This window comes from Elephas maximus, chromosome 16, assembly GCF_024166365.1.
Source record: "Elephas maximus indicus isolate mEleMax1 chromosome 16, mEleMax1 primary haplotype, whole genome shotgun sequence".
Lineage (NCBI taxonomy): Eukaryota > Metazoa > Chordata > Mammalia > Proboscidea > Elephantidae > Elephas > Elephas maximus.
The window spans coordinates 43125835-43145787 of record NC_064834.1 but is presented as its reverse complement, the minus strand read 5'-3'; the positions used below and the strand labels follow the sequence as shown (position 1 = coordinate 43145787).

Genomic DNA, 19953 nt, shown 5'->3' with positions numbered 1-19953 from the left:
GTGTGTCAGGCTTAGAGGATAGTGATTGACACAAAAGAACGGAACCAACAGAGCTGAAGGGTAACTTCAAGGACTGAATAAACTAAACTTTGGATTCAAGATAGCTATTTAGTATTACTACCTGAGAGTCAATTTTTCTGTGCTTATAAACGGAACGGAAATTCCAAGATCAAGCCAAATTAAGAGAGTAACTGATTTCCATCTCTTAAAAACCACTGCTTCCAATAGCTTGAATGGTTCAGGGCATTAAAAAAAAAAAAGTTGCCATTGAGTTGACTCTGACTCATAGCAACCCCACGTGTATTCCTCAATTTTTCCATAAACTGAGGTTCCATTAAACACAAATTAAGCAGTATAATTCATCTACTCACCTGTTCTCTCTCAAATATATCCATCAGGTGCTCAAGTCCAAGATTCCTTACAAATTGAGTTATGCTAAAATCTACTCCTGGAACTGGGAAATAAAAATCCAGAACAAAATTTCACATCAGAATAATGTATGTCAACATGGTAATGATAAATTTTCATGATACTACTATATACATAAAGAACATAAAGATGATGGAAAATAATAACTATTTGGGATATAATACTGAACGTAACATTGATAATTGCAAAGAGAAAGCTATAAAATTTCAACATCATTAGAAAAATCAATAGGACATTCTCAGGTTAAAAAAAATTTTGTACTTCAAAGTTTACTTTTCACTTTATTTTTAAAGTTAGTCTCCTTATCTTTCAGGATGTAAGCTATTTCCCAATGAAGTTTATGAAAACAAGTTCCATAATCTTGCATAGGGTGAGATAAACTTGGACAGGTAAAAAGAAAAGAGATTAGCATTATAGACATTGCAGATATGTGTGTCTCCTTTTCTTTTTAAAAAATAAATTTCAAAGTTGGGTATTTTGACATGGGGCCAAAGGTATTACATAACTCTGTAACAGCACACTGGAAGAGGTAAATACTAAAAAGCAAAACTACTCAACCAAAAGGGCTTCTAAACCTTGAGAAAGCGTATTTACATCTAAGGGGTAGATTAGCAGCCTAAGACTCATCAAATCTCAACTTGGAAGGAGAAAGTTCATTAGAAACTCTATTAATATTGTAAACAAAGTAATAAAGGGCTAAAACTTTTAGGCTACATTAATTAATTTGATACTAATAGTATTTTAGGTTTAAAAATGACTTTTTAGCATTCCAAGGGACAAATATGGGGCTATAAGTCAGTTATTTCTGCACAATGTCTTACCTTCCTTTTTCTCCAAACCGGAAGTACTCTCTGTTCCACTTGAACTGACCACTGAAGACAGTTCAGAAAAACTCCCAGATAAGTTGTCAAGACTGCTGGCTGCAGAAAGGCTTGATGGGCTGGATGGGCCTGAAGACAGAGAATCTGCGGTGGCTCCCGGGCTTCTCACACCATTGAGCACTTGTGGTTTATAACATGAAGGCAGAGCAGACGGGGGCATGGCTGCTGTCAGAAGGGCACTGACATCATCTGCCTAGGGTATATGTCAGAGAGAGAGAGAGATGAAATCTGCCATAAGCTAGTTTTAAATTCTATTACACATAATAGAATGTATTATAAACATGTGACAAAATGATAGCAGATTTGTAGCACTAGGATTATTTAAATAATAATTATTCTAATTACTTTAAAAAGTCAAACAAACCAGCTGACATTCAGCTAAATTGTTATAAAATATAAAACAATTCAGAACACCTCCAACACACAGAATCAAAATATTGCTCGTGTGGCAATGATGAATATCCCAACTTTGATATCGTGACTGAAAAGCACTGAAATGGAATTACAGAAAATATCAGTTAAAAAAGGTAAGACCTTTAAACTCATCATTATTACTCTGAAAGACCTAATTCAACCTACATGGAACTTTAGCAAACAGTATGATCTTTTCTCGGAGAATATTCAACAAGATAATCATTTTAATCAAATCTGCCAGAACGGGAAAAAGTCCCCAAATTTACTGGCACATTACTTCTTTTAATTAGTGATATATACCATCCTTCCACAATGCTGAAGTAGAATATTAAGTAATTAACATTCAGCAAGGAGTAAATCAGTGCTTGTTTCACTCTGAGTTATTTATACTGCCTATTGCAAGCCTCACCTTTTTCTTTCCCCCAGTCTGAGGACTTCCACGGCACTCACGGTGTGCATATTAGATTTGTTTATAATAACAGCACCATTTATAGGGTGCTTATTATGTACCTGATACCATGCCAAGGACTTTAAGTACATTAGATCTTATTTAATTCTACTATTAACCAGGTATATTTTATCCCCATTTATAGATGAGGTACCTAAGGCTTAGATGGTAGGCAAATGCAAGGCTGTACAGCTACAAGTGATAAAGCTGGATTTCTAAGCTAGGTCTGTTTGACTCTAAAGCCCACGCATGTTCTCTAGAGGACTTTGTTTCATTGTCAATTATATCTGGTGGACTAACATATGGGCAGATTTAATTCCAAAGTTCACTTCTAAGTGAATTGCTTGGAACTAGAAAGACAATTTCCTGAGGAAATAATGTAGCAAATATGGTCGGGTTGTCAATCTTCTGAGAAAAACCTATTTAACCCCAGTACAGCTGAACTAAATCAGCTTCTCATTGTAACTTGGAACAATGGACTCTCAGTAGAAGGCAGTCTGTAGAAGGGACTCCTCTTCCTTCCCACCTCAGAAAGAATTTCTTCTCCCTGCCCTCCACTGCTCTGGTCAACATTCTCAGTAATTGAGGCAAGAGAGGCACTTTTGTCACAGTGGCCAAAGCAGAGGTGGAAGCTATACTGGAGCCTCCTACATGAGTTCCTGTGGGAGGGGAAGGAAAAAAGGACCTCCACAGAAAACTGGAGCAACAGGTTTGTTTTACCAACAGTTCTGGTGGGGTAAACAACAAGAACTTTGTGGATGAAGCAGTGTGGGAGGGACGGAAATCTCTACTAGCAGCAGGCTTTGTGGCTGCACCTTGAGGGCAATGTTCCTGGCTGGGGAAGTTCATAAAGACTCGTGGCCCATATTATCCTGCATTACACGCACTGTAACGGTATTTATTGAAGGCCTGTGCCTGTTTTGTTTCCCAACTAATGTAAGCAATTATATCTTGTACTTCTTTTTCTATTTCCAAAAGTACTCAGTATAAATAACTGATTAATAATGCTATTACTTACTTATTATCTTTCAATACCAAGAAGTCCCAAAGTTAAAACTGAACTAACAATCAGATTCTGCCACAGTCACCATGAAGATACTTTATGTATACACCAAGTGAATTTTAAAGTCAGGAAAGCATTGAGATTTTTCAGAGAGCCCATCACTTACTGAAACTAAATCTAAAGGTGTTTGTCCTTCCTGATTTTTAAGAGTAGGATCAGCTCCGTGGGCCAACAATAAAGCACAAAGCTGTGTTCGTCCCTTTTGGGCTGCTTCGTGCAAAGGTGTGAAAGCCCATTTGTCCGTGGCATTGACACATGCATTATACTTTATTAGTAAAGCTGCTACATCTACATGCTGTAAAAGAAAATACTCCTGTTATCGTCTGAAATATTGTTTTATCACACTTTAGTTCTTAAGAAACTAGCTATATACCTACTTCCATATTTTCAATTTTACTCTGGAAATGAAAGGAAAAATGTTTCTCCCCAAAACTGTAATTTATGAGTAGTTTATTAAAAACTACAGTAGACATTTCAGTAACTTGAGGAAACCTTTTACAAAATAGCTAAGAATGGTACACAGTAGGGAACTAAACTAAGATGACTTTAATCCTTCCTAATTTATTCAAGTGTTATCACTGTTGAACATCAGTTTATAAATTGTGTTGTATGCTGTTAAGTTGATTCTGACTCATTGTGACCCTGTACGACAGAGCAGAACTGCCCCATAGGGTTTCCTAGGCTATTATCTTTATGGGAGTAGACTGCCAAGTCTCTTCTTCCACAGAATGGCTGGTCGATTTGAATCACCGACCTTTTGGTTAGCCACCAAGTGCTTAACCATTGTACTACCAGGGCTCCTATGTATGAACTAATAGTGCATAAATGGTATCATTTATTTAAACTATACCATTGAAGATGGCCAATACTGAGTGCATTTAACATTCAGGGCTGTTATAAGTTAGGAACAGTGTATCTGAATCTCTACTGATTCCTAGGAATCCCAGTGGGTTTTTCAGCACCAACAAATAAAACAAACAAAATCATCAAAATCTCACTAAAAATAAAGAACAAGAGACAGGCGCTAAGGAAAGTAATAAAACAAATGGCAACAACAGGCTGCATGTCACAGGCAAGCTTACAGAAGACTCAGAATTGGAACTTGGAAGTTATTTAACCTCTTTGGCCCTCATATTTACTTCTCTGTAAAATGAGAAATCAAACTTAAATTTCCTTTAAACTGCAATAATGACTTCCATATTGAAAATTTTATAGATTTTTAATGGTAACACAGAAGGAGCTTACCCCATAAGACGCTGCATTATGTAAAGGAATTAGTCCTCCCTTGTCCTGGGCATTCACATCAGCTCCATGTTGTAACAAATACTCTGCAACTTCTAAATTGTTGTAACCAGCTAATTTAGAAAAGAAAGAAAATTACTTTTACTCCTTAATATAAAAAATATAGTTACACTTGAAGCCAAATGTGGACATCCCTATATCTAAGATATATAAACTTACAAAGCATAGACATTATTGAAAAAATACATGAAAGGAATTTTATGTAAGCCTCAAATTCCACATTAAGTCTATGAAAATTTTACAGAAAAATTTCCCGCTGGCTTCAAGGTGGAAAGGTTTCAGTGATGATATCCATTCACTTTGGAGAGAGACTGATTTGCTTTTATCTTTCCTTTTAAAACTCTCCTTCCAAAGTCCCTGCCTTCACTGCTATTACATACTCAGGTACATGGTCTAAAGGGCTACAAGTAAAAGGCATCCAACCATATAAAAGTCAAGTGAGAAATACAAGCCGCTGGCAGAGGAAGAGGCAGCACAGCAGAGTGGATCTCAGGGTCCTTTCCCAAGAAGGCCACAGGACATTTTATTTGCTGGAGAGAACTTAGGGGTGCGTATCTCTATAAGTTTGGCAGTGAAACTTATGTGTTGCTAAAGCTGTGAGATAAAAATAATAAAACGAGATAAAAACTAATAAATTATAAATGTGCCACAATATCCCAGCTGTCAACTATCTTGGGAACTACCAGCTATCTTACAAAATACATACTCTTATGGTAAAGTATATTTTATTTGATACATAGATTAAAATTAAATCTGGAACTTAACTTTACCAACATAAAAACAGACATCACATGAGATTTTAAAATAAGTCAAAATATTTTACTATAGTTTTTATCATTTTCCTAAAGGATCCACAGCAAAAGAGCTTAGTAAGACCAAGTCAGGAAAAACAAAACTATCATAAACTAAATATTACGCTGAATCCAGAAGTCCTTCCAGGTCTCAAAGTACAATACTGCACGACTGGGCAGAAATACACTGTACATAGGGTTTTCCACTAACGAAGACAACACAGACTCAAACAGTAATATTAAATGTTCTAGCTAAGTGCCATAAAGACATAAACAACTAATATAAATGTGCACGGCACAATTTCCAATCAGATCATATCTTGTCTTGTAGGGCCAGAAATTCCTGACTGGCAGTGGAAGGAGAAAAGCTATTTCTTACCACATCCGTATTTGTACTTTATCAGTCCAAAATCCTCCACACGCAGATGGAGTAATTCTTTTTCTTGGACAGTGGGGCCTCAACTTACATGGAGGGAGATTTTAAAGGTAAAAATCACACAAATCCAAAATATCTCTTAAACACTAGCAACATACTTGGTTACTCACATTATGAGTCTGAAACAAACTGAGAAAAGAGTTGACCACCATCTTCCACTCACAGTGTTAGAAATATCTACATTAATTTTTTTTTAAACGAAGTGCATTTGGATAAAACCGTAGGAGTCAAATGCACCAATGATACAACTCCAATGAGGTATCAGCTGTGGCTCGGTTTTAATGGTTCATTCCCAGGCATCTTCAACACAGCTGAAAAAGCTGTACTGAAAATACAAAGCTGTAAACCTGCACTAAAAGCAAAGGTGCACTACGCCAATTTTATGAGTGAAAATTCAGAACAAAGAACTTTGGGAAGAGGTTTGTATAACTTCTAAAAGCCTTTAAGATTTTTTTTTCCTGCTTGTGCTCGAAAGCTACCATCAGAAGAATGAAAAGCTTTAGCTTTCTACTAGGAAGGCTGACTCAAGCAGGCATATTTTTCAAGCTGTAGCCAAAATTTACTCATCAAAGATAATTCAAACTATATGGTGACCTGGCATGAAGGGTTCCAAAGCACATGAGCAATGGCAGAGACTGTTTCAGTTGTTTTTACTGAGTGTCATGTACCAGTGCTAAATGAACTGGAACTTAACTAACACACGTGAAGTATGGTTCAACTGTGTGAATACATTAAAGAGCATAATGGTAGCATTATTTACAGGAAATATTTTACTCATATAAAACGACCCTTAGGTGTCACTAGTTGAAATCTGTGACACTTCATTCACTTACCTGCTAAATGTAAGGGTGTTGAATGTCGGCCTTGGGTATCACGGCAATTTACATTATCAGGTGAAGACAACTTCTTTACTCTGGCTAAACAACCCTTCTTGGCGGCGTCTAGCAAAGCTGCATCTCCCCGGAGTAGATCTTGGATATCTGTATCTCCATCTTTAACAAGATCCAAGGGAGTATTTCCATCTCTGTTTTTCTTTGTAGGGTCTGCACCGTGCTAGACATATGAAAAACAGCAAGGAAGTAGCTTAAGTTTGCCCTTGATCATGAGAAAATAGTTGATGTAACTATACCAAAGAAAATCACTCTGAGACAACCTTAAAGGATGACATGATTTGTTATTAATGTTTAGTTTATACACAAAAAATTATAATAAAAAGAATATAGTTAAATATTATTGGGTTTTTATTATGCAATAATACAAAGTTTAAACTATAACTGTATTCAAAATAAAGCAGTATCAAGAAAAATAAAGTAATATCTATTAAAAATGGACTATTTCTCGTTTTCACAATCACTGGAGTATAAACCTATCTTCTTATTTTTACTGTAAAATATCTATACTGGTACCTATATTAAAACAGTACCATAAATTTCAAATATTTTGAGGTTAAGTACTAAAGAGGAAAAATTAAGACAATAATCAAAGAACTGCCATATGATGCTAGCTGACTTCATACAATAATAAATCTATGTGTGGTATTTACATACATGTAGACTGAAATATAAAATAATGTCATGATATTTATTCTGAGGTCTAGGTACAGAATTAGGTAACTTTGCTTCCCACCTCTTTACTAGTTTCAGTCAAAATGAATTAATAAACATATTCTATGTAATACACACTATCCACAGTAAGTACTTAAATATACCTGGAGCAGAAGTTTGCAAATTTCGTATTTTCCTTTTGCTGCAGCTTCATGTAAAGGTGTAAATTTCCATAAATCAGCTACATTAACTACTGCTCCATGCTTAACGAGAAGTTCTGCAACTTCATAATGTCCGTAAGAACACGCATTGTGCAAAGGTACAAGGCCTCTGAAACACAAAGTCAGATGAGCAGTCCAACAAATGGAGATGTTTTAATTTAAATAATTACACGTAACTGATGAAAAATTTTTCTTAAGCTATGTAAAGAATTATACTGATTGTATTCTGTAGAACCTAAATCTACTGAAAGTAGAAAGTGACTTCTGTAAGGGGAAATTTTCAAAAATATTTAAAAAATACAGAAAATATAAAAAAAATCTGTATACCTCTATCACCTAGAATCGAGAACTATATATATATATATATTTTTTAACAATTTTCATTGTGCTTTAAGTGTAAGCTTACAAATCAAGTCAGTCTCTCACACAAATTTATATACACCTTGCTACATACTCCCAATTACTCTCCCCCTAATGAGACAGCCTTCTCTCTCCCTCCACTCTCTCTTCTCGTGTCCGTTTTGCCAGCTTTTAACCCCCTCTACCTTCTCATCTCCCCTCCAGGCAGGAGATGCCAACATAGTCTCAAGTGTCCACCTGATCCAAGAAGCTCGCTCCTCACCAGCTATCCCTCTCCAACCCATTGTCCAGTCCAATCCATGTCTGAAGAGTTGTCCTGGGCCAACAGAAGGTCTGGGGGCCATGATCACTGCGGTCCTTCCAGTCTCTGTCAGACCATTAAGTTTTGTCTTTTTATGAGAATTTGGGGTCTGCATACCACTGCTCTCCTGCTCCCTCAAGGATTCTCTGTTGTGTTCCCTGTCAGGGTAGTTGAGAACTGTGTATTTTTAATGAATAATAATTTCAAGATAAATTGGGAGAATTTAAAACATCCTCCAAGAAAACTGAAAATTTTACATTAAAACTCAGTATATCACACTAATGTTGTAAGCTCCTTGACTAAAATTCTTAAAAAGCATCATGCAAATAAGTCTATATAAATGCTAATCATCACAAAATTTTAACTGAAATGAAGAAGCTATATTTACGCCAATGTTAGGGTACAACTGTCTAGTTATCTAGTGCTGCTATAACAGAAATACCACAAGTAGATGGCTTTAACAAAGAGAAATTTATTTTCTTACAGCCTAGGAGGCTAGAAGTCCAAATTCAGAGTGCCAGCTCTAGAGGAAGGCTTTCTCTATTGGTTCTGGGGGAAGGTCCTTGCCCTCAGTCTTCCCCTGGTTTAGGAGCTTCTCAGCGCAGGGACCCTGGGTCCAAAGGATGCACTATTCTCCTGGCTCTTATTTCTTGGTGGTATGAGGTCACCTTGTCTCTCTACTCACTTCTCTCTTTCATATCTCAAAAGAGATCGACTTAAAACACAACCTAATCACGTAGACTGAGTCCTGCCTTGTTAACATAACTGCTTCTAATCCTGCCTCATTAACACCACAGAGGTAAGATTTACTACACATAGGAAAATCACATCAGATGACAAAATGGTGGATAATCACACAATACTGGGAATCATGGCCTAGTCAAATTGACACACATTTTGGGGGGATACAACTCAATCCATAACACCAACTATCATAAAAATATTTTCACATTCTTTAAAAGGATCAGATCAGACAAAAAGGGCTGCAAGGATTGGTACATACCCTTTATCTTTAGCATGCACATCGGCTCCATGTTGCAAGAGAAATTCCACCACAGATACCCTATTATAACCAGCTGCAAAATGAAGGGGTGTAGACTGACGCCCTTCAATGTCTCTGCAGTTGACACTCTGAACAGTACACAATTTCTGCAGGATGGAATACAGTATACATATGATGCTATGTACTCTGATGAACGGTTTAACATGTACATTTCTTGTTTTAACTCAAATGTATTTATTTTCTTGTCTCATCAAATCAGCGTTCTCAGAAACCATCTGTGTTATTTATTCCTCTTATTTAATCTTGTCATTTATGAGAACCCCTCAGGTTTTCTCATCCATGCTTGTATCTTCAACTTTTTCTAAAGCCCGTAGGTAAATTTCATGACCAGCACTACTCCTGTTTACATAAAGGTTACCTGAGCATCAAATGTCAGCAATCACAATTTCCATTTTGTGGCAAATGTATGCTGGATCATTGTGACAGTGGCATCACCTTGGAGCTTGTTAAAAGTTCAGAATCTACATTTTAACAAGATCCTTAGGTGATCCGTAAGCACATTAAAGTTTGAGAAATACTGCTCCAGACCAGTGGTTCTCAAACTTTCATGTGCGTTGAGCCCAACTTCTGGGGTTTCTAGTTCAGTAGATCTGAGGTGGGGCCTGAGAATATCTTTTCTCACAAGTTCCCAGTTGATGTTGATGCCACTGGTTAAGGAACTATATTTGGAATTAGCCATACTGTACTATATGGAATGAACTAACTGATGGAACGGGTCTCTGTGAGTCAGAATCAACTCAATGGCACCTAACAACAACAATAGAATGCTATTAGTTATGTACTATTCTTGGGAAAATTAAGAAAACAGTCACTCAATTTTCTGTGCTCTTTGGTTCAGATGAGGACGCCTAGTTGAGAAAAGCTGTAAGAATAAGACTCAAAATATTCAGTGAGTCTTGAGTATTATACAAAACATCGAAGTTTGGGGAAGTAATAAATCATGGTGCTCAAAAAGGCAAAAGAATATCAATGTTAGGAAAACTCATTCCCCCTTTTTAGTATCCTATCCTAAAACCAGGGATAACCTAAGCCCAATAAACCAAAGGAACCAGTTATCAGTGGATTTACCTCAAGGGCTTAATCACAAGACTGGTGAAGTCTTCTAGGCTTCAAAACAAGAGCTTGTGAGACATACGGATTCTGGGTCTCATACAAGAGATGGTATTTCAGTGGGTCTGAAATGATTATTTTTAACAGGTATGCATAGTGGTTAAGTGCTACAGCTGCTAACCAAGAGGTCGGCAGTTCGAATCCACCAGGGCTCCTTGGAAACTCTACCGGGCAGTTCTACTCTGTCCTATAGGGTTGCTATGAGTCAGGATCGACTCAACGGCAGTGTGATTTTTTGGTTATGCTAGGTACTACTAAGTTTGGTAGTGATCACAGGCCACTCTACTCTCAAAACCTTAGTTTAATTTTGTCTACTCTGGCACAGGTTTTCTAGTATTAGGTGTCCAATAAAGTACTTAGCTTGATGGATCACCAGTAAGCAAACAACTGAGTACATAATTAAATGTTCTTTGTGTAATATTCTGACTCATAGGGTGGAGGTTTGACTGGGCTGTGTAATATGCATATGTTCATGTCCCAGTGATTCACAGTGAGCCGCTTGACTAGAGACAGGTAAGTAACAGAAAGACTGATGGAGATACACTGCTGTCAAGTGATAGCTATCACAGGGAGAGTAGGGGAAAGATGAAGGTCTTCTTTGACTTAGTGGCATTACGTTTGTTCTGTAATTCCTATCCTCAGCCTCATCTCTTCTTCATCAATCTCTTCCTCCAGACTCCTGTCTTTATGAAAATGAAATGGTCTTTAATATCATGTTTAATGAATACAGTTTTATGTTCTAATATACAAATGGATGAACATTTTAAATTTATCATTCCCCTACCATAAAAAAAAAAATCTTTTAGATGCTCTTTAACTAGTTAGCTTACTTTTTTATCACTTTCCCCACCAAAAAAAATCAGCCCACTACTTTTTAACTCAAGTGATTTATTTTTTCTAAAAATCGGTAGTCAGTAATAGAAAATCCTCTTTTTAGTATCCTATTTTTTTATTAGCTCCTACTTAAGAAAATGTAAATATAAAATGTCAAGTAATAAAATAGGATTTTTCTTTGAAAAATGAAAATGAAAAATAAAACCTGAAGTTAGAGATGACTAGTATTTACACAACATAAAACTGTACAAAAAGATCTCGTAGATTTTTAAATCAACTTTCAGAAAGCTCTTCATTTAAAAGGGCAGTGAATAGATTCCCGAAGAGCTCAAGTTCAGATGAGACCAGCGTTCATACCTCTTCCTTAGAAAATCTAAAATTAACTTTGTTAGGTGGGTCTGTTCAAGATTGAGAACACCATATAGAAATATGCGGAATTGCTTCAAAAGCTGCTTCTTCCATAAATTTATATAACTTATTACCTGTCAGTACTCCCTGACAGATAATCAAAATAGTGCGCTGTTTTGAGAAAGTCCGTCAGGAAAAGAAAACCCACCATGGGTTTTTCTCCCCTACTAGCTTTGGAAATTTAAAATAACATTATTGAATTATTGAATTATTATTTATGAAACATGCGGAATTAATTTCATGATAGGTGAATTGTAAAATTTTCACTCCTTTAATAAGAGGAGCAGAGAAATGAAGAAACCGAAAGGAATGCGTAGACAGAAGTGACTCATAGCCTAGTTTTTTCCTGTTTTATGTGTCGTATGTAAACAGTAATGGACAATAATTTGATACACTTCATTCTTTTAAAGGGACAAATGAATAGGTGCTTTAAGCAAAATCCATTTGGTATTATATGCAGCTTACTTAAATTTGTGAATATGGCTCACTGAGATGCACGTGAAACTAAGACTTCTTTTTCTTTCATTATTTAATGCCCCTTTTTTTTTATTTGCACAGAACTGGCTGAACTTTTTTAACCTTTAAGACAAGGCACATATAAATAACTATGTTCTTTATAACAGTTCAGATTAAATAATGTCAAAATAAAACCCCCAAATAAGCAAAAACATAAGATCATATCTTACTTTTACAGTTTCTACATCTCCAGCCTTCGCAGCTTCCAGCAGCTGTCTGTCTGCCTCTGAATTACCTAATGGGATACCCTCTAAAAGAGAGAAAAAGTGATTAGAAGTCAGGTCCAAAAGGCTTGAAAGAAGCAACAGATCAGAAAGTAAAGTTCTTTTATAGTTTGGTAAATCATGTAGGAAATCTTCACGGCAGGGGGAAAATACATTCTTCTCATTAAAACTTTTTTGGAAATAGGTACATAAACCCATGTATGTAAAAGTTTACAGTAATTCTAAAATTCGATTTAAGCAATATAAAGGGACATAAAATGATGATGATAGGTGGCGCTGTCTATACGAAAGCCATGTAGAATGGCAGAAAAGTGTTACATTAGGGGCACAATGGCCAGGGATCTAAGAGTGGTTCTGCCATTAATTAGCTATCCGACGTGAGGCAAGCTACTGCTCTGGATCTCAGATTTTCAGTTTTAAAAAGAGAAGCTGGATTAGAAGATATCTGAAGTCATTCGAAAAGCTCTGAAATTCTGTATTTTATAGCACATTTAAGATTTCACAGAAGAGGAAGAAAACATCTACCTTGTACCTTATAACAAAATTAATTCCAGATGGATTAAATACTAAAGTATAAAAAGTTAAACCTTAAAAGTGCTAGAAGAAAATACAGGCAAATATTTTTATATCTCAGAATAGAAAAGCTTCTTAGAGCAATAGCTCAAAGACAGAACCTAAAAATAAAATTGATTTGGCAAAATATCTGTCATAACACAGCATTAAATAAAGATATAAAGCAAAGAACAAAATGGAAAAAAATCTTATTGCAACATAAGTCATATATTTAGTATATATGGAGTTTTTATGAGACGAATACCCCAGAAGACTTCAACAAATAGGCTGAGGACATGAATAAGCAGTACACACACACACACACACACGCACGCGCATGCCAATAAACAAAACATGTTAAAAGTATGTTCAAACTTACAATAAGAAATGCCAATTAAGATAGCATTTTTTTTTCATTCACTAGTGGCCAAACAGGTAATGGGGGCACTTACAATATTTCTATGGTTTGCATTACAAAAGAACTCATTACTTCTATAATTAGCATACGCACATTCACCCAAGGAAAATATTAGGAATGATAATACCTACTGCTGATGAGGGAACAGATTCTCTCAAACATTAACAGGAGAGTGAAATGGTACATACAACCTTTCTAGAAGACAATTTGATAATTATATGCTACCCTTAGACCTAGAAATTTCACTGATAATTTAGTCTAAGAAACTAATAGGTGAGGTAAGTAAAGATATATGTAATAGCAGTTAGTGTAAAATTGGAAAGACTGTAAATGTCCATAACTAGGCAACTGAATAACCAGCCAGTTGCTGTTGAGCTGACTCTAACGTGTGTCAGAGCAGCGCTCCACAGGGTTTTTGATAGTTAATTTTTGGAAGCAGATCGTCAGACCTTCCTTCTGAGGCACCTCTGGGTGGACCTGAACCTCTGACTGTTCAGTTAACCAAGCATGTTAACTGTCTGCACTACCCAGGGACTCCAGGCAACTGAATAGGACTAGTGTTACTACCCCAAAAACTGACACTGAAATGGATGTGTGGTATGGCGGGGTGGGGGTAAAGGGAATCTTGAAAGCAGTCTTATAATTAGTTCAATTTTGGCAGACCCCAGAAGGTTCTATCAATCTGCCCTTATCCATTCAATGAGTGTTTCTCCAACTGTGGCTTCCAGACCACAGGCATAAAAATCATCAAGGGCGATTGTTAAAGATACAAAAGGCTTGATCTGTTACATTTCTTCCCATGTGAGCTTTGAGACATCAAAGCTATTCCATCGAATTCTAATAAATGTTAGAGATATAGACAAAACACAAACCAAACTCATTGCCACTAGTCGATTCCGACTCATAGCGACCCTACAGGACAGAGGAGAACTGTCCCCATAGGGTTTCCAAGGAGCAGCTGGTGGATTCGAACTGCTGACCTTTTGATGGGCAGCCATGTTCTTAACCACTGCACCATCAGGGCTCCCAAGATATAGACAAGGACACTTTAAATTTTATGAGAACTATTTGGAAATGGACAGTGGTGGTGATTGTACAACATGATGAATGTAATTAAAATCACTGAATTGTGCATGTAAAAAACGCTGAAATGGCAATAGTTTTGTAATATACATATTTACCACAACTAAAAAGAAACTTATGGGACCAGACTTCTAGGCTGAAATGTTTGCTTATGCCAATTGTGTAGATATATGATCTAAATATTTTAAATGCAGCAAACATGAGAACATTCAATGGTTAAATATGTTTTAAAAAATCAAATCATTGCTTACCTTGTAGAAACTCTACATGCCTTCTATATAAAGGATCTAAAAGAGGAGTGAAGAAGCAGGGCCAGTATTTAGGGTATCATTTATCTACTAAGAGACCCCCTGCCTTTCCAAATTTTCCTTTTTTAAAATAAATATCGACTACTATATCTTACTCTTAAAAATTTTCTTGATAAAAACTTAAAGCCAGCTGTTTACTCAAGAGAAATTGGACAGAAAATATTACTGAAACAAAAATCATAACCCAACAAGTGAACACTGAATATAATGAGTTAAGAAGAAACAGCTAAAAAAACTCAAAATTTTTCTTTTTACTACCAACTTCTATATTTAACAACTGTGAAAAGATGAAAGGGTGAATTTTAAAAAATGTTCTCACGAAAGCATTTAATACCTTGAAGAAGCTGCTGTACATTTTCATTTCCCATCTGTAAGGCAGTGAAGCCCTGCAGGGATATAATATTAGGATCACACCCGTAGCTCAGAAGCAGGCGGCAGGTCTGCAGATGACCACAATGTGCAGCTCTGTGCAGAGAAGTCTGACCAAGATTATCCAGAGCATTAACCTTAACAGTGCAGAAACAGTTGAAATTAGCCTACAATGCAAAACTTAAAACCATCCAACCATGTCTTTAATACTTGCTACTAATTTTACTAATGTAAAAATCTGAATTATTCCTTATTATCATCCAGTGCCAAAGCAAGTATTTTTGCTCAAATCTAGAGCATAAAGTCCCCAATTCATGAATGTTGACATTAAAAGGAAGACCCAATTTTGGGTTGAAAGTGAGATACTGAGTAACAGTTGCTTAGCATTAGAACATTCATAGATTTACCACATACAGAGCTAGACATGCTAATTGCACTATCCATGTGTTTTTACAGATCTCTGAGGTCCAGAAATGTGGAGACTAACCCCAAGACAGACAATCAGTAACAAAACCAGAGACTAAATTAGCATTAAAACACTTATTTCTATTGGCTCAATCTTCTGCCTTATTTATTATGTAAAATATAATCTGTACAGATAAACATGTATTAACACAATGGGAAAAGTTCTCAGCCAAAAAAAGAAACAAACCATTGATACATGGCCGAAGCTCCAAACATTATGCTGAATGGAAAGCTTTACACAAGAGTATACATGAGTCTGTGTATAGGAAGGTCTAGAACAGGCAAGCTTAAACCTACGTTGAAAACAATCAGAATAGTTGTTGCCTCTAGGGGTGGAGAGTAACTGATGGGGCATTACCTCTGCCATGAGATAATGTTCTGTATCTTGACAGGGGTTTTGGATACTCAGGTGTATGCATTAGTCAAAATTCAGCAAATGTACACTTCAAATTTGTGCATTTCATTGCATGTGAATTTTATATCAAAAGAAAAACTGTTAACAAATAGTGAACTCTATTTGATGTGCATCAGAAGTATTTTGGGGGATGTGTACAATTATCTACAAATTACTTTGAAATGTGTCATAAGATACATTAATGGATGGATATATTGATAGATAAGCAATAAAACAATACAGTTTAAAATTTTAGTGGCATAATCTAGGTGATGGGCATACAGTTCTTTGTAAAATTCTTCCAACTTTGTTGTCTTTTTCAAAAATTTCATAATAATAAAAAAGAAGCACCTGTAAGACTTCCTCCCACCTCATCCTTCTCTATTCCACCCAGGGAAACAGTTCTTCAAAACATAACTGAGAAATTAATCATGTAGTTACTGATGTGTTTTGAGACACTGGTCAATTCATATTCACGAGACTAGAGAATAGTTCAAAAGGAATACAGCAAGAGTTTCTCAATTAACCTAAAACTGACTACCAATAGCTAGTCTCCATGCTTAAAGAACCTGAGAAATTAAAAATGCTCGAGGCAATTTATTTATTCACATACCAAAACTCACTGTAATGTGAGATACATCCACTTGAAAACTCTGAGTACCGTTTTCTGTTAAGATTAGGGTGACCGACCTCTGGTTTGCCCAGGACTTTCCAGGTTTTAGTACTGGCAGCCCCGTGTTCTTGGAAGTTCCTCAGTCATGGACAAACCCGAATGGTGGGTCATCCCAGTCAAGATGGTTTCACTGGATTTCACAACTCAAGTTTAATATGCATCCAGATGCTCTTCAAGCAATGCACCACATTTATTAGAAATGCAGTCAACAAAGTTACAGAACAGGCAGACAAATGAGATATACCAAGCAGTCAAGCAGAAATAAACTTTACTTTATTCAACAATTTACAGTAGGAAAGATCAGGATTATACATTATGAAGAATTCTCAAAAATCAAAGAGAAATTAGGACACTGAGAGGCAACACAAAAAGGAACTGCAGAATTCTAAGTGGTTCCTTGAGTGGAAACCCAAGGAAAGAACCTAAGGAAGGACAGATCACCAAACTATCCCACAAAGCCCATTTAGGGAACTGCCTCAGAGACCACCCAAGGGTCAAGGGTCTCTATTCCTTTCTTCTCCCTTCATCCAGAACAGCTTCATTCTTTCTGTTATGTACTGAATTTCTACCAAAGATTTTGTTTGAAGAAAGCAAGGATCTGTGGCAAAAACTATGGAAACTACTAAATTAGGTGATTGTCATCTCTTCCCATCTGAAGATACTATGTGTATCTTTTACTGAGTTCCTGGCTAAGAAATGATGATTTCTAGTCTTGAGGAAACTATTCTACGAATAAAATGCTATGTGTGTAAATGCCAACTGAAGAAGAGTGACTTCTCAACAGGGGGGCTATAATGTTTTTCGTCAAATTATTTAAATAATTTATTTACTTCTGGTAAATTTATTACTTTAGCTTAGTCACAGAAATAACAGTGGAATGAGTAACACTGGGGTAAATAACAGGAGTTACCATGGTAACTATGTAACAGCAGGGGATATACATACCGAAAACCAGAAAATAGCTCAGAGGCAGTATGTCTCTAGCTGGAGATATTTTGTACAGTGTATTGTTAAAAAAATGGCCTTCAGGCTAATCTGACCAGCAGAGTGTGGTTAAAATGAATAGTGGAGGAAGGACATATAGGAATGATGTACTTCTGAGTAAATCAATAGGCCTTCTAGCAAAAAATTAGATATAGAAAAAGCACCTGCAGTATATTTTTAAATATAGATCAAGAGTGGAAAAAAGTAACACTTAAAACAAGTAATAGTTTCAGGAGGTCAGGCATTTCATTTGCTAAATAGAGAATAACTCATTAGATTTACTGAAAGATTACCAAAAAGGAAGTATACCTTTGCTTCGTGTTTCACCACTACTTCGACAACATCATTATGAGCTTTCTCAGACGCCACGTGCAGAGGAGTCAAGAATCTTAAAGAGAAAAAGTGAGCCAGACAATGAATGTATTTTCCAGAAAACAGAATATCAATAACATTTATTTATTAAAAGTATACTTACTCTTTAGTCTTTTCATTGATGTTTGCTCCTTTTCTTAGCAACAGTTCACATATTTGCTTTCTTTTGGGATATGGTGATGCAGCAGCACAATGCTAAATGATTTAAATTGCAGCATTAATCAAGGACTATACATGTCACTTTTAGTAAGAACCTTTGTTTCCAACTAAGAAAATCAGCAGGTTATTTAACTTTTGTTTTGTTTTTGACCTAACTTTGCTCTTGAAAAGACTTACGATTGGATAGAATGTGCAACAACTATCAAATTCTGACAGGGTCTGAAAATCCTAGCTACCAAATGATACCTGTTATTAAATACTTTGATTATATCTATTATGGTAGTCCTAGATCTTTGAAAAAGCCACTATTGATGACAACCTAAGTTGATCTGATCAACACCCCTTTCAAAACTGGTTCCAAATACCATGGTGTTTAATATGTTACTCTTTAAAGGTTAAGACAATACCTCAAGGGTTGGGGTTTCTTCACACAAAGAAGAACAGGGGACTCAACAGCTCCGGATTTTACTTAGTAACAGCATTGATGTAACAGCTGATAAAATGAGTAGTATTTACACCTCTCTTAACCAGCTGCTCCAGCAGAATAAGGACACTGGACTACCTACATGGCAAAATCTGTGGTAGAAAACGATACACTCTGAAGTTGGAGGCTGCATCTATGTCTATGATGATCGAGGAGGAAAGAAAATGGGATTTGTCAGTTCTAAACCTGCTAAGTATCTTATTGTCCATATCTTTGTATCCCAAGCACTCAAGACAATACTCATACATAATACGTGTTCAATAAATGTCTGAATGAGTAAATGACTAAATTAATATAAACCAAAAACTCAAACTCGTTGCTGTCGAGTTGATTCCAACTCATAGTGACCCTACAGGACAGAGAAGAACTGCCCCATAGAGATTCCGGAGAGCACCTGGTGGATTCGAACTGCCAACCTTTTGGTTAGCGGCCATAGCTCTTAACCACTACACCACTAGGGTTTCCAAAACCCAAACCCCTTGCCATTGAGTCGGTTTCGACTCATAGCCACCCTACAGGACAAAGCAGAACTTCCCCACAGTACTTCTAAGGAGTGGCTAGTGGATTTGAATTGCCAACCTTTTGGTTAGCAGCTGTAGCTCTTAACCGCCGTGCCACCAGGGCTCCTAAATTGATATAAAACAAACAAAAAACAACCCCGTTGCCACTGAGTCGATTCGACTCCTAGCGGCTCTATGGGACAGGGTAGAACTGCCCCATAGAGTTTTCAAGGAGTGCCTGGCGGATTCAAACTGCTAACCTTTTCGTTAGCAGCCATAGCACTTAACCACTACGTCATCAGGGTCTCCTAAATCAATACAAATATGTTAAAATTGAAACTCGAGAATCATGGAATTAAATTCCGGATAACTTTTACGCTAAGCTGCTCTATATACCTAAATACATAATACACATGAAATTTTTCTGATTTGATCATACTGTTAATTATAAAGCTTATTTAATCTTCATGATTCTGGGACAAAGAAGTAAGTTTGGCCTTTTGTATCTGGTTTCTGAAGGAGCCCCTGGTGGTGCAAATGGTTAAGTGCTTCACTGCTAACTGAAAGGTTGGCAGTTTGAGTCCACAGCCTCTTCAGAGGAGAAAGACCTGGTATGATCTGCTTCCATAAAGATTACAGCCATGAAAATCCTATGGGACAGGTCTACTCTGTTATATGGGGTACCTAACAACAACATATGGTTTCTGAAAATAAAAAAACCAAAGCCAAACCCACTGCTGTCGAGTTGATTCTGACTTACAGCGCTCTTATAAGACAAAGCAGAACTGCCCTATAAGGTTTCCTAGGCAGTAAATCTTTTTTTTTTTTTAAAGGCTATAAATCTTAA

The 19953-nt window shown here is 36.4% G+C and overlaps 1 protein-coding gene across 2 annotated transcripts in view; it reads right to left on the bottom strand.

The window, feature by feature from the left end:
- TNKS2 (tankyrase 2) overlaps positions 1–19953 on the bottom strand; it is a 61287-nt gene that overhangs the window by 15213 nt on the left and 26121 nt on the right. The window contains exons 10-20 of one of the 2 annotated variants that reach the window (XM_049855713.1): positions 18067–18158; positions 17901–17979; positions 15041–15212; positions 12292–12371; positions 9194–9339; positions 7473–7638; positions 6598–6817; positions 4481–4590; positions 3342–3530; positions 1251–1503; positions 372–454 (exon numbers count right to left, since the gene is read on the bottom strand). In XM_049855713.1, the coding sequence (XP_049711670.1) occupies positions 372–454; positions 1251–1503; positions 3342–3530; positions 4481–4590; positions 6598–6817; positions 7473–7638; positions 9194–9339; positions 12292–12371; positions 15041–15212; positions 17901–17979; positions 18067–18158 (1590 nt within the window). The remainder of the gene's footprint in view (positions 1–371; positions 455–1250; positions 1504–3341; positions 3531–4480; positions 4591–6597; positions 6818–7472; positions 7639–9193; positions 9340–12291; positions 12372–15040; positions 15213–17900; positions 17980–18066; positions 18159–19953) is intronic. The other variant, XM_049855712.1, reaches the window with a different exon arrangement.